The 13,714-nt window shown below is 40.6% G+C and overlaps 1 protein-coding gene across 2 annotated transcripts in view; it reads right to left on the bottom strand.

Annotated features, from left to right (window-relative positions):
• LOC134347737 (potassium voltage-gated channel subfamily H member 7-like) overlaps positions 1 to 13,714 on the bottom strand; it is a 579,490-nt gene that overhangs the window by 30,432 nt on the left and 535,344 nt on the right. For both annotated transcript variants that reach the window (XM_063050141.1, XM_063050140.1), the window contains one exon: positions 1,602 to 1,807. In XM_063050141.1, coding sequence (XP_062906211.1) covers positions 1,602 to 1,807 — 206 coding nt within the window. The remainder of the gene's footprint in view (positions 1 to 1,601; positions 1,808 to 13,714) is intronic.

Genomic DNA, 13,714 nt, shown 5'->3' on the forward strand with positions numbered 1-13,714 from the left:
CTCTACAAAGTGATCTAAAATCTAAATTAATTACAAATATAAAACATAAAATATTTGATTTCATAAGTATTCACCTCTTTCAGTATTTAGTAGATGCACCTTTGGCAGCAATTACAGACCCTGAGTCTGTGTGGATCAGTCTCTATCAGCTTTACACATCTGGACACTGCAATTTTCCCACATTCTTCTTTACAAAACTGCTCAAGCTCCATCAGATTGCATGGGGATTGTGAGTGAACGTCCCTTTTCAAGTCCAGCCACAAATTCTCAATAGGATTGAGGTCTGTACTCTGACTTGGCCACTCTAGGACATTAATTTTGCTCTTTTTAAGCCATTCCTGTGTAGCTTTGGCTTTATGCTTGGTGTCATTGTCTTGCTGGAAACAAATCTTCTCCCAAGTTGTAGTCCTTTTGGAGATTGCATTCAGGTTTTCCTCCACTGTATTTTGCTGCATTCGTTTTACCCTCTACCTTCACAAGCCTTCCAGGGCCTGCTGCAGTGAAGCATCCCCACAGCACGATGCAGCCACCACCCTGCTTCACGGTAGTGATGGTGTGTTTTTGGCATTATGTATAGTGTTTCGTTTGATAGCCAATAATCTCAATTATGGTTTAAACAGACCATAGAACCTTCTTCCAGCTGACTTCAGAGTCTCCCAAATGCCTTCTGGCAAACTCTGGCTGAGACTTCATGTGAGTTTTTTTCAACAGAGGCTTTCTTTTTGCCACTCTCCCATAAAGATGCAACTGATGAAGTACCTGGGCAACAGTGGTTTTATGCACAACCTCTTCCATCTCAGCCACTGAAGCTTGTAACTCCTCTAGACTTTTCATAGGTCTCTTGGTGGTCTCCGTCACAAGTCTCCTTCCTGCAAGGTCACTCAGTTTTTGAGGACAACCTGCTGAAGGCAGATCTATTCCACTTCTTGATGATTAACTTAACTGTATTCCAAGGGATATTCAGTGACTTGGAAATGTTCTTGTATCCATCTCCTGGCGAGCTTTTCAATAACCTTTTTGCAGAGTTGCTTGGAGTGTTCTTTTGTCGTCATGATGTAGATTTTGCCAGGATACTACCTCACCAGCAGTTGTGTTTTTACTACCATCAATTGAAACACCTTGATTGCACACAAGTCTCCAAAAACAGATTTCCATTTAACTAATTATGTGACTTCTAAAACCAACTGGCTGCACCAGTGATGATTTGGTGTGTCATATTAAAGAGGAAGGGCGGTGAATACTTTTGCAATTATTTCATGTTTTATATTTGTAATTAATTAATTTAGATCACCTTGTAGAGATCTGTTTTCACTTTGACACAAAAGAGTATTTTTCTGTTGATCAGTGTCAATAAAAGCCAAATTAAATCCACTGTGATTCAATGTTGTAAAACAATAAACCATGAAAACTTCAAAGGGGAGATGGTGAATACTTTTTATTGGCACTGTACACTGTATGTAATTTGACAATAAATTTTACTTTGACTTTGAAAACATGATTCTGTCCAACTCAACTTTAAATGTTGAGACATTTTGATTTGAATTGCCTTCAACTGCTTATTGTTCTCTGAAAGGAAATAACTTAAATGTTCAGGTTGATACCTTTGAGCCTTCATCTCGTAGATTGAATGTGAGTTCCAGATTCGTTAAGAAGTAGTCGGAAAATTCTGGATACATATCCAAAACTTCTAATAGGTCTTCCCTTTGGATCTTATGCAAATCGCAGTACGTCAGCGCTCGTACATCAGCATTAGATTTCCCTGGTCTTGCATAAAGGTGGATCATTTCGCCGAAGATGTCATTTTTCCCTGGAAAGACACAAATGTTTCTTTAAAATCAAAACTTCTAGGACATAAATCTTGAGTTAGTATTTCTCTCTGGGATCTATATCAGATCGTTTAAAAAAAAGGAATAAATTCTGGAGTTCTGGTGGTGTTGATAATAACACATGATATTGTACTAATGTTATTTATAGAAGATGCAGTATTGATGCTTCTTGGGAATGAAGCTAATAAGACATTGAAGCAATTGTTCTGTAGTGTTAAACCATGTCAAATGCTGGGGTTGATTGGTATGTTTCTGCTAAGCACCAAACATCTTTTATTCTTTTCTTCAGTGATTTTATATGGATCCATCTTGAAACTTGTAACAAATAGGTACCATTTCTACTGATCCAATTAATGTTCCTTTTCTACATAAGTAGTCTGCATTTATTTATTGTTCTGTGCTGAGTTTTACTGATCAGCAGTTCATTACTGCTGTTTATGGAAGGGAACTTCAAGCAGGCAAGTAAAAAAGTAAATAAGAATTTCTAAAGCACCCAAGAAGATTGCTGCAGAAATTTCACTTTAATTATTTCTTCTACTTTTTTAAAGCAGTTTTCCATTAAAACCACACTGATCTGTAGAAGAAAGCAGAATATTTTCAGATACTTAGATTATTAATTCTTACATATTAATAACAGCAGTTGCAAACGTTTCTCTATATAGGTAACTATATATGTAGATAGGCATCTTTGAACACATTCAAAAAAGACTTTACCAACTAATCTGTTAGCAAGACTGTTGGAGAAGCAATTCAGAATTAAGCAGAATTTTAGTGTGTGCAACAAATAGCAGTCAATAATCATTGTGAAATTTTAAAACAATTCAAACAATTTCTAAAGCAATAAACACAATTTAACAACTCATATTCTGGCTATTAATGTACAATAATAGTAGAAAATGGTGGAATCTTGATTTATCCAGAAAGAACTGTATGTGCTCAGACTACTAGTTTTGTACTGAGTCTATTATGTGTCATGGCAACATAATACGACTTTGGCTTAATTGCAGACTGAAAATAAAAGCGATTTCAAACCTCCTCAAGGATAATTTTTACTTTCACTGGGGGAAAAGATTGATTTCCATCAGTGGAACAGGACTTATTTTAATTTCTTTCTTCATTGTTTTCATCTGTCCATTTTCACTGCTCATAAAAGAATAATGTCCTAAAGGCTGATGAACTTGTAGCTGCCACCCTGAAGAACAGGTTGAGTTTGACAGAAAATGTACAATGTGGAATGAGGCTATTTGGCCCATCATACCTTTGCTGTGCGCAAAATGCTTACTCACACCTTCATTGTTTGTGATTGTGTTCTCCACTGATTGAAGATGCGAGGGGGTATGTTCAAGGGGGATGTGAGGGGTAAGGTTTTTACTCAGAGAGTGGTGGATGCCTGGAATGCGCTGCCTGGTGTGGTGGGAGAGGCAAATATATTAGAGGTTTTTAAGAGACGTTTGGATAGGCACATGGATATAAGGAAGATGGAGGGATAGCAACATTGCGTAGGTAGAGGGGATTAGTGTTTGGGTGCTTTTGATTTGCTTTTTAGCTGGTTGGCACAACATTTTAGGTCAAATGGCCTGTTCCTGTACTGTACTCTTCTATGATTGTGGAATCATCAGAGAGCATCTCATTTCATGAAGTCAAAAAATGCAAACCCCATTAAAGATTTGAGCATTACATGCTGATGATGATGTTGTTATGGTGGCTGGGATTATAAAATGAGGAACTCCCCCGATCTCTTGTGTAAGAGATTCAGTTTGAAGAGAAGATCCTGATTCTCTGCCCTCTCCATTGGGTACATTTAGCATGACAACCTATAACCTTACAACGTGGTTTATTGGACACTAAATTTATGGAATACCTGTCTGTTGTATATTTGATATTTCAATAATATTTGAGTAATCTTGTATATATAGTTTAAGTATTCTTGTTCATTTAAATAATTAATTATGGCTATAATTGTGTAAAAATACATTAATCGTACTGTATATTGGTTTGTATTTGTTTCCTTCAGCTTTTCAGCATCTTCTTTCTTGTGACTGATTGGCGGGTGGGTGATCTGTTAATTTTTGTGTGTGGGGGGTTGGGGGTTTTAATGCGACTGTTGCTGCTTTTTTCTGTGAGTGAGGGGGTTGGGATTGTTATTGTTGCTGTTTTTCTCTGTGAGCGAGGAGGCCGGGATTGTTATTGTCACTGTTTTGTGCTGTGGGTGAGGGGCTCAGGGATTGTTATTGTCACTTTTTTTCTGCGAGTGTAGGGTTGGGGATTGATACCGTCGCTGTTTTTTTCCTCTGTGATGGGTCATGGATTGTTATTGTTGCTATTTATTTCTGTGAGTGAGGAGGTCAGGGATTGTTATCGTCACTGTTTTTTTTCTGTGAGTGTGGGGTTGAGGATTGATATTGTCGCTGTTTTTTCTCTGTGGGCGAGGGGGTCAGGGATTGTAATTGTCACTGTTTCTGCGGGTGAGGACCGGGGACTGTTATAGAAACATAGAAACATAGAAAACCTACAGCACAATACAGGCCCTTCAGCCCACAATGTTTACTTGGAAATTACCTAGGATTACCCATAGCCCTCTATTTTTCTAAGGTCCATGTACCTATCCAGGAGTTTATTAAAGGAGCCTATTGTGTCCGCCTCCACCACTGCCGTTGCCAGCCCATTCCACGCACTCACCATTCTCTGTGTAAAAAGAAATTACCCCTAACATCACCTCTGCACCTACTTCCAAGTGCCTTAAAACAGTGCCCTCTCGTGTTGGCCATTTCAGCACTGGAAAAAAGCCTCTGACTACCCACATGATCAATGCCTCACTTTGATATGGAGTCTCATAAAGGAGTTGTGGGAGTGTTAATGTGTCTGGCCTGTGTATTTGTCTCCACCCTCACAGAGACAATTGTCCTAATATTTTGAGTTTTAAGCTGTGTCCGATGTTCTAGAACTTCTAAAGTTACTAAGTAGCATTACCCTGAATCACTTTTCGACTTCAAAATCAGATTTATTATCATCAGCATGTGACGTGAAACTTGTTAACTTAGCAGCAGGAGTTCAATGCAATACATAATATAGAAGAATAAATAAATAAATAAACAAACAAACAAACACACAAATAAATAAATAAATCTATATTCAGTATACTTTATACAGTATACTTATATTGAATAGAAACATAGAAAGCCTACAGCTTAATACAATGCTGTGCCAAACATGTACTTACCTTCGAACTACCTAGGCTTACCTTAGAATTACCTAGGATTACCCATAGCCCTCTATTTTTCTAAGCTCCATGTACCTATCCAGGAGCCTCTAAAAAGACCCTATCATATCCGCCTCCGCCACTGTCACTGGCAGACCATTCCACGCACTCAGCACTCTCTGTGTAAAAAACTTACCCCTGACATCTCCTCTGTACCTACTTCCTTAAAATGGTGCCTTCTCGTGTTAGCCATTTCAGCCCTGGGAAAAAGCCTCTGACTATCCACACGATCAATGCCTCTCATCATCTTATACACCTCTATCAGGTCACCTCTCATCCTGCGCCGCTCCAAGGAGAAAAGACCAAGTTCACGCAATCTGTTCTCATAAGGCATGCTCCCAAATCCAGGCAACATCTTTGTAAATCTCCTCTGCACCCTTTCTATAGTTTCCACAGCCTTCCTGTAGTTAGGTGACCAGAAATGAGCACAGAACTCAATGTGGGGCCTGACCAAGGTTCTATATAGCTGTAACATTACCTCTCAGTTCTTAAACTCAATCCCATGATTCATGAAAGCCAATACACTGTATGCCTTCTTAACCACAGGGTCAACCTGCGCAGCAGCTTTGATTGTCCTATGGAGTCAAACCCCAAGATCCCTCTGATCCTCCACATTGCCAAGAGTCTTACCATTAATACTATATTCTGCCATGATATTTGACCTACCAAAATGAACCACCTCACACTTATCTGGGTTGAACTCCATCTGCCACTTCTCAGTCCAGTTTTGCATTCTATTGATGCCTCGCTGTAACCTCTGACAGCCCTTTACACTATCCACAACACCTCTAACCTTTGGGTCACCGGCAAATTTACTAACTCATCCCTCCACTTCCTCATCCAGGACATTTATAAAAATCACGAAGAGTAAGAGACCCAGAACAGATCCCTGAGGCACACCACTGGTGACCGACCTCCATGCAGAATATGACCCGTCTACAACCACTCTTTGCCTTCTGTGAGCAAGCCAGTTCTGGATCCACAAAGCAATGTCCCCTTGAATCCCGTGCCTCCTTACTTTCTCAATAAGCCTTGCATGGGGGTACTTTATCAAATGCCTTGCTGAAATCCATATACACTACATCTACTGCTCTACCTTGTGTTTAGTCACATCCTTAAAAAATTCAATCAGACTCGTAAGACACGCCCTACTTTTCAAAAGCCATGCTGACTATTCCTAATCATATTATGCCTCTCCAAATGTTCATAAATCCTGCCTCTCAGGATCTTCTCCATCAACTTACCAACCACTGAAGTAAGACTCACGGGTCTATAATTATTGTCACATTTTTTTTTCTGCAAGTGAGGGGGGTTCAGGGATTTTTATTGTCGCTGTTTTTTTCTGCAAGTGAGGGGGATCAGGGATTTTTATTGTCGTTTTTTCTATGGGGAGGGGGAGTGGATGGTATTGTTGCTTTTTTTTCTGTGTGGTAGGGGGTGGGGGATTTTGAGGTCTGTGAGTTTTCTTTCTTTTTTATTCTGTGCCGGTGGAGGGGGGGAGGGGGAAGGAAGTCTTTCTTTCATCAACTCCATGGACTTTCTGTATTTCATGACTATCTGGAGAAGACAAATTTCAGAGTTGTATTGTACATGCACACTTTGACAATAAAGTGAAACTCTGAACCTATGAACCTTTGAATTGCATACATCATCATGCTACCACACCTCACTTAACATAATGGTGAAGTTATGCCAGTACTTCAGACTCCAACGCCTTCTTTGAATTAGTTTAATGTTTTGACGTTACAAAAAATAACACTGTTTTGCTTGCTTCCGTCTGTCTGCTGCCAAGAGAAGTTTGAAAGTGGCCATTTACAGGATTTAGCATTGTTAGTGAGTTTTCTGCATTTGCCAATGGAGAATTGTGGAGGCTGGGATTTATTTGTTGGAGAATCAGGAGGAGTCTGTTCCCTCACTCACTCTATTCACTGGCATTCTACTTACTGGCCAGCCACAGGCTGACAAAAGAGAAAAATATAGCAATCCTTAGAGAATAATGGTCATTAAAATGCTCCCTCTGCTAACATATAATACAGAACAGGGCTGCATGGTAGTGTAATGGTCAGCACAACGTTTTACAGCACCAGTGACCCAGGATCAATTCCTGCTGCTGCTTTCTGTAAGAAGTTTATACATTCTCCCCTTGACTGTGTGGGTTTCCTCCGGGTGCTCCAGGCTCCTCCCACAGTCCAATGATATACCAGTTGGTAATTTAATTGGTCATTGTAAATTGTCCCATGATTTAACTAGGGTTAAATTGGCGGTTACTGAGCAGTGCAGCTTGGGGTCGGACAGGTGTTTTCTGTTCTGAATCTCACTAAATAAAATCTGTAACGCACTGTAAGATTTCACTGCTAATATAATGGCCTCTATGTAATGTTTCACTGCTAATATAATGGTTTCTCTGTAGCAGCAATGTTTGGGTTATGACTAGAGATAATGGGGGCTTTGGAATGTGTGCTATCCAATGAGAGGCATGTTGTTCTTTTGTGTGGGGCTGGGAGCCGGGATTTCGCAGTCTTTTGTCAGTGAGGGATGAAGGGAGGAGACGCAAATGGAAAGAGTTGGTAGACCGGCAGATGGAGTTGGCTCAGAGCGAGGGTCTGATGGTCAACGACTCTCGGAGGAGATCGAAGGGGAACGAGTGGGTGAATCCGGGAACTCCAATGTGCACATTAGGCTGTTTCGTTAAAATGGGCCCTTTTTCTTTTTATTCTCTTTACTAATCCTATAGTCAGATAAAGATTTATAAAGTTCAGTCATTTAATTGCATACAGTGTACTGTCTGATATTTTGCGGTTCGGATTTGTAACTGGGCAACACATCACGCAGCATCCACACAAACGAGATTTGGCTGGGCCAGAGGCTGTCTTCCCCCAGACAAACGCATGCTGGCCAAATCTGAGGGTTAAAAATAAATTAAAAAAATGTAGCTCTTACAGGGGCAAAATCAAAGGCGGCATATATTTAGATTCATGGAAGCCAGCCCTCAGGCTAACTGGTCCCTGCAGATCAATCCAAAGTAATCCTAGATGTCTGTGTTTGGCTCATATCCCTGTGAACATCTGTTTTCTATTTACCTGTCCAGGTACTTTTTAAATGTTGTTATTTACCTGGCTCAACATCTTCCTCTGGCAGCACATTCCATATACTGACCAGTCCGGGTGGAAAAGTTGTCCCTCAGGTTCCAATTTAATCTCTCCACTCTTACATCAACCCTATGCCCTCTGGCTCTTGACTCACCAACCCTGAGAAAGAGACTGTGCACCTTTACCCTATGTGCACGTTCGCACTATCGCCCCCAACCTGTTCAACATTTTCCTATGAATCTCAGCAACATCCTTGTAAATCTCTTTTGCTTAATGGCACCTTTGAAATTGCAATGACCACTGCCGACAGGTAGACAGAACCGATCCCAGCTTTTAGCCAGTTATTGGGATCATTGAACACCTCTGCTCCCTCTGCCTCAGTACCCAAATCTTTGTATTTATTAAGCTTATATTAAGTTTGAAATGGGTTTTAAATCCTTATGAAAACCTCCCTTCGTGTTACATTGTGCTCAAGCTACTGGTGATTGACATTTACCAGTGCGCAGTGACCTTTTTTCTTTTCTATGGTTAATCATTTCCCTGAGAGACAGGCCCACTCAGAACTTCACCAACTAGTCCATAACCACTTACAGTAAAAATAAGACCACTCTCTTCATGAAGATTAGCGAGGCCAAGAATTTCAGATGTTAAAATACTTTTTTACCAACAGACAGGTTTCTATGACAACAAGGCTTAGGCTACTAAAATGTTACATCTGGTCAATCTTGCTGTATGCTTTCGAAACATGGACCATAACACCAGAACTCCAAAGAAACTTAGTAGCAACAGAAAGGTGGTTTCTTAGAAGAATACTGAAAATATCATGTAGAGATAGGGTAACTAATGAGACAGTACTCCAATGTGCCCATACAAAAAGATCTTTAATGAGGACATTAAATGAAAGGAAACTTAAATTCCTGGGCCATGTCATCAGAAAGGGAGAAATAGAATGCCTTACATTACAAGGCCGTATGCCTGGGAAACGCGGAAGAGGAAGGCAAAGAAGAAAATATATGGACACTGTGAAAGAACTAACAGATCTAATTGTGTGAGATATCATTGACGCTGCGTGGGATTGTTCGATGTGGAAGGCCATGATCGCCCAAGTGTATAACGCGCAAGGCACATGAAGAGAGAGAAAATGCTTTACCAGCAAGTGGTTCAGAATAACGAAATGAAAGCTATGAACATGAACTACTTCTTGGGAAAAGCTGAGGACAAAAGGATCTTGATCCAACTGATATAATATTTAGCTTATTGTCTCAATGGCACTGAACAGAAAATAAATTATATGTTATTACAGAGGACAAGTATTCTTGATAGTCAGAAATTGGTAGAAAAAAAATAGCCAGAAGTGGCAAAGATTTACAATGGATTTACCACTGAGTAGCCCCATTATGTCAAGATTTACTCTGAAGACCATTTATCCAGTGAAAAATGAGCAGCTTTTGTAAGATTTAGCTTAGAACACCTGCTCAATATCAGCCAGACATTGAAAAATAACCTCATTATACAACGGATTTGTCAATAACCTGGAAAGGCAAGTAATATCAGAGTTTGATGAATGTTACTTTAATTTTATAATACGGCACCTATGCCTGAAGGTTAAACTGTAAGAAAGTGCTACAATACATCTTTGCTGACAAGTGCAAAGTACATTTTTAAGAGACACTGAATTTAGCAATTAGATGAGTTGTCGAACAATTTTTGGACAAGTTTGACATTTATCAGCCTATTCAATCATATTTAGGCAACAATGTACAGACAGCTATTAGAGGCAGGGCTCCCCATCTCAATACAGCTTTGGTTCTATTAATCGACCGACATATGCAGATTTTGTGACATTTATTCAGTAAACACAGAAATTCAGTACCTAGTTGCTAATCATTACAAAATATTTAGGTCTCAATTTCTAGTCTGTGAGAAGTTCACAGTTTAGAAACTGAAACCTAGAGACAGTTTGGTTTTTGTATATCATATACTGAGATATTTGAATTTTCTATAAGGTTTCCTTATCTATTTTGTTTTTGTCTTTAGCTTGCATAATACAGTTAACCCCTTCAGGCAACTGATGCTGCCTTTCAAAGGTAATGCAGTATCCAATATTTACAAGAGCTTTTCCACTCAAGAAGGCTTGAAGATAATTCCATAGTTACTATCTCATAGAAGGTCACAGCCCGAAATGTTGATTGTTTATTCAATTCCATAGGTACTGCCCGGCCTGCTGAGCTCCTCCTACATTTTATGTACATTGCTTTGGATTTCCAGCATCTGCAGAATTTCTCATGTTCAAAATAATCTCATAGTCACACAGGGCACTAAGGTAGCAGAGCGGTTCGTGCAAAGCCATAACAGCTGGAGGCATCAGAGTTCAATTCCGACAGCATTTGTGGGGAGTTGGTACATCCTCCCTTTGAATGCGTGGATTTGCTCCGGTTTCCTCTTACATTCCAAAGATGTAATGGTTACTAGGTCAATTGCTGATTGTGAATTGTCCCGTGATTAGGCTAGGGTTGTTGGGTGGTGTGGCTCGTTGGGCCAGAAGGGCCTGTACTTCTCAATAAGTAGAAAATAAATTATTTTAAGGGGCATAATTTTAAAGTGATGGGAGGAAAGTACAGGGAAATGCCAGAGGTAAGTCTTTTCACACAGAAAGCGTGATAGGTTTGTGGAACGCATTGCCCGGTGTGGTGGTAGAGGCAGATTCATTAGGAATTTTTAAGAAACACTTAGATAGGCACATGAATAATAGAAAAATGGAGGGCTATGTATGAGGGAAGGGTTAGATTGATTTTAGAGTAGGTGAAAAGGTTGGAACAACATGGTGAGCCAAAGGGCCTGTTGTGTGCAGTAGTGTTCTATGTTTTATAAAAAGGAATATTTTTCAATAATCAAGTTAAAAGATTTCTCTTAGAAAGCAAGAGGCATGTTCAGTGTACTACTGCTCCTAAATCAGATGCTAAAGAGATAATTGTCAATGCATTTTAGCAACATGCACAAAATGTGAGAGGAAGTCAGCAGGTCAGGTGACATCTATGGAAAAGAGTGAACAGGCGATGTTTCAGGCCGAGAACCTTCATCAGGACTGGAAAGGAAGGGGGAAGTTGGCAGAATAAAAAGGTGAGGGAAGGAGAAGGAGGACTGGCTGGAAGGCGATAGGTAGGTGAAGCCAGGTGGGAGGAAAAGGTAAAGGGCTGGAGAAGAAGGAATCTGATGGGAGAGTGAACCATGATGGGAGAAAGGGAAGGAGGAGGGACACCAGGGGGAGGTGATAGGCAGAGTGAGTAATAGAAGAAGAGGGAAGGGTGAGGAAAAAATACTCGAAGGAGAAATAAATGTTCATGCCATCAGGTTGGAGGCTAGCTGGACAGAATGTGAGCTGTTCCTTGTCCACCCTGAGAGCGACCTCATCATGGCAAAAGAGGAGGCCATGGACCAACATGTCAGAACTGGAATGGGAGTAGGAATTAAAATGGTCGGCCACCAGGAAGTTCCGCTTTTTGGCGGATGGAGCAGTGGTGCTCAAAAAAAGTGGTCCCCCAATTTATGTCGGGTCTTACCAATGTAGAGAAGGCTACATTGGGAGCACCGAATACAAAAGACAACCCCAAGAGATTTGCAGGTGAATCCTAGATGGATTGTTTGGGGCCCTGGATAAAGGTGAGGGAGTAGGTGAATGGGCAGCTGTGCATTTCTGTCGCTTGCAGGGATATGTGCCATGAGGGAGATTATTGGGAGGGATGAATGGACAAGGGAATTATGGAAGGAGCAATCCCTGTGGAAAGTGGAGAGTGGGATGGGGGCAGGGATGTAAAGACGTGTTTGGTGGTAGGATCCCAATGAAAATAGAGAAGATGCATTTAGCAGGTCAGTCAATTTGTCAATTGGTTTAGGATTTGCCTACGACTAAACCATCATCAGGTAAGGAAGAACGTAAGAGCATAGCACATCAGAACAGGGGTAAAGACAACAAAAAACTACACTGAAAACCTGAAATATGTGACAATCACATACAATGCTCACTCACCAAATAAAACAATTTCACATTGAACTCCTTGGTTTTAAATCTAGTAGAAAAACCAAGATGGGTATCCAAAATCATATCAAAATTAGATTATTTTTACTGATTACAACATTGAGTATCACCTGGCATCTTTTTCTCTCTGTATTAATTGGTCCCTGGTCATATAAAAGTCTATGTAAAAGTACGATATGCTAACAGGGCACTTAGAAAATTACACCAGTCTGTGCACAAATTCCAGCTGGACGTAAGCTGCATGTTCTTTGCCATGCCCCTAACTCTAGGAGGGCAGCTGAAGAGATCATTAAGCAGCATCCTTCTTACTGAAACCAGGATTAACCTGGTCAGCAAAGTTCTCCATCAAGCCTGCCTGATACTTGGAATGTAAATTACACCATGTGCTGGCGCCTGAACATGCTGAGACCTGCAGAAATATTTTGACAGCTGGCTAGGTCATGGCCCAGACTTAGCCAGCTGTCAAAAGTATCATAACTTAAATGTTTGTGAGTATTTCTGGCATTCTGAAATATTCAGAGGCTGCTAGGCTGAATTGTCCAGGCTCTGGCCAACAAGCTGAATGTGTACATTTTCAGAAACATATTTTGAGACAATGTGGGTCTCAGATCTCAAATTCTTGACACACCATATCCAGAGCACTCTGGCAGCTTTTGTAAGCTTGCATCTGTCAGTGTTCAAAGGGGCTTTGAGGGTATGACAGTGCTTCGGTAACAGAGGACAACAAAGACGTTGCTTCCTGAGTACTTTAGGGTGCATCTTATAGATTTTGTGCCGCTGATCATGAAAAGGTAGATAGATAGATAGATAAACAACAGGAATTCTGCAGATGCTGGAAATCCAAGCAACATACATCAAAGTTGCTGGTGAATGCAGCAGGCCAAGCAGCATCTATAGGAAGAGGTGCAGTCGACGTTTCAGGCCGAGACCCTTTGTCAGGACTAACTGAAGGAAGAGTCTGTAGGAAGAGGTGCAGTCGACGTTTCAGGCCGAGACCCTTCGTCAGGACTAACTGAAGGAAGAGAGATAGATAGATAGATAGATAGGTAGATATACTTTATTGATCCCGAGGGAAATTGGGTTTCGTTATAGCCGCACCAACCAAGAATAGAGCGTAAATATAGCAATACAAAAACCACAAACAATCAAACAACAAGATGCAAACTATGCCAGATGGAAAATAAGTCCAGGACCAGCCTATTGGCTCAGGGTGTCTGACCCTCCATGGGAGGAGCTGCAAAGTTTGATGGCCCCTGGCAGGAATGACCTCCCATGTCGCCCAATGTTGTATCTCGGTGGAGTGTGGCCGAAGTCCAACAGCAAAAAGTTCAATATCCAGTCTACAAACACGTTCCTTGATCGTAATATGACCTAGATTGCACCATCCATTGTTAACCAGAACAGTAAGCCCCCAACTCCTTTATGCTTACCGCTCTCAATGCCATGAAATTTCCCTGTCATGCACTTTTTAAAAAAATCGCCTATATTTGTTACCTAAATTCAT

This window comes from Mobula hypostoma, chromosome 6 (assembly GCF_963921235.1).
Source record: "Mobula hypostoma chromosome 6, sMobHyp1.1, whole genome shotgun sequence".
NCBI classification, from domain to species: Eukaryota; Metazoa; Chordata; class Chondrichthyes; order Myliobatiformes; family Myliobatidae; genus Mobula; species Mobula hypostoma.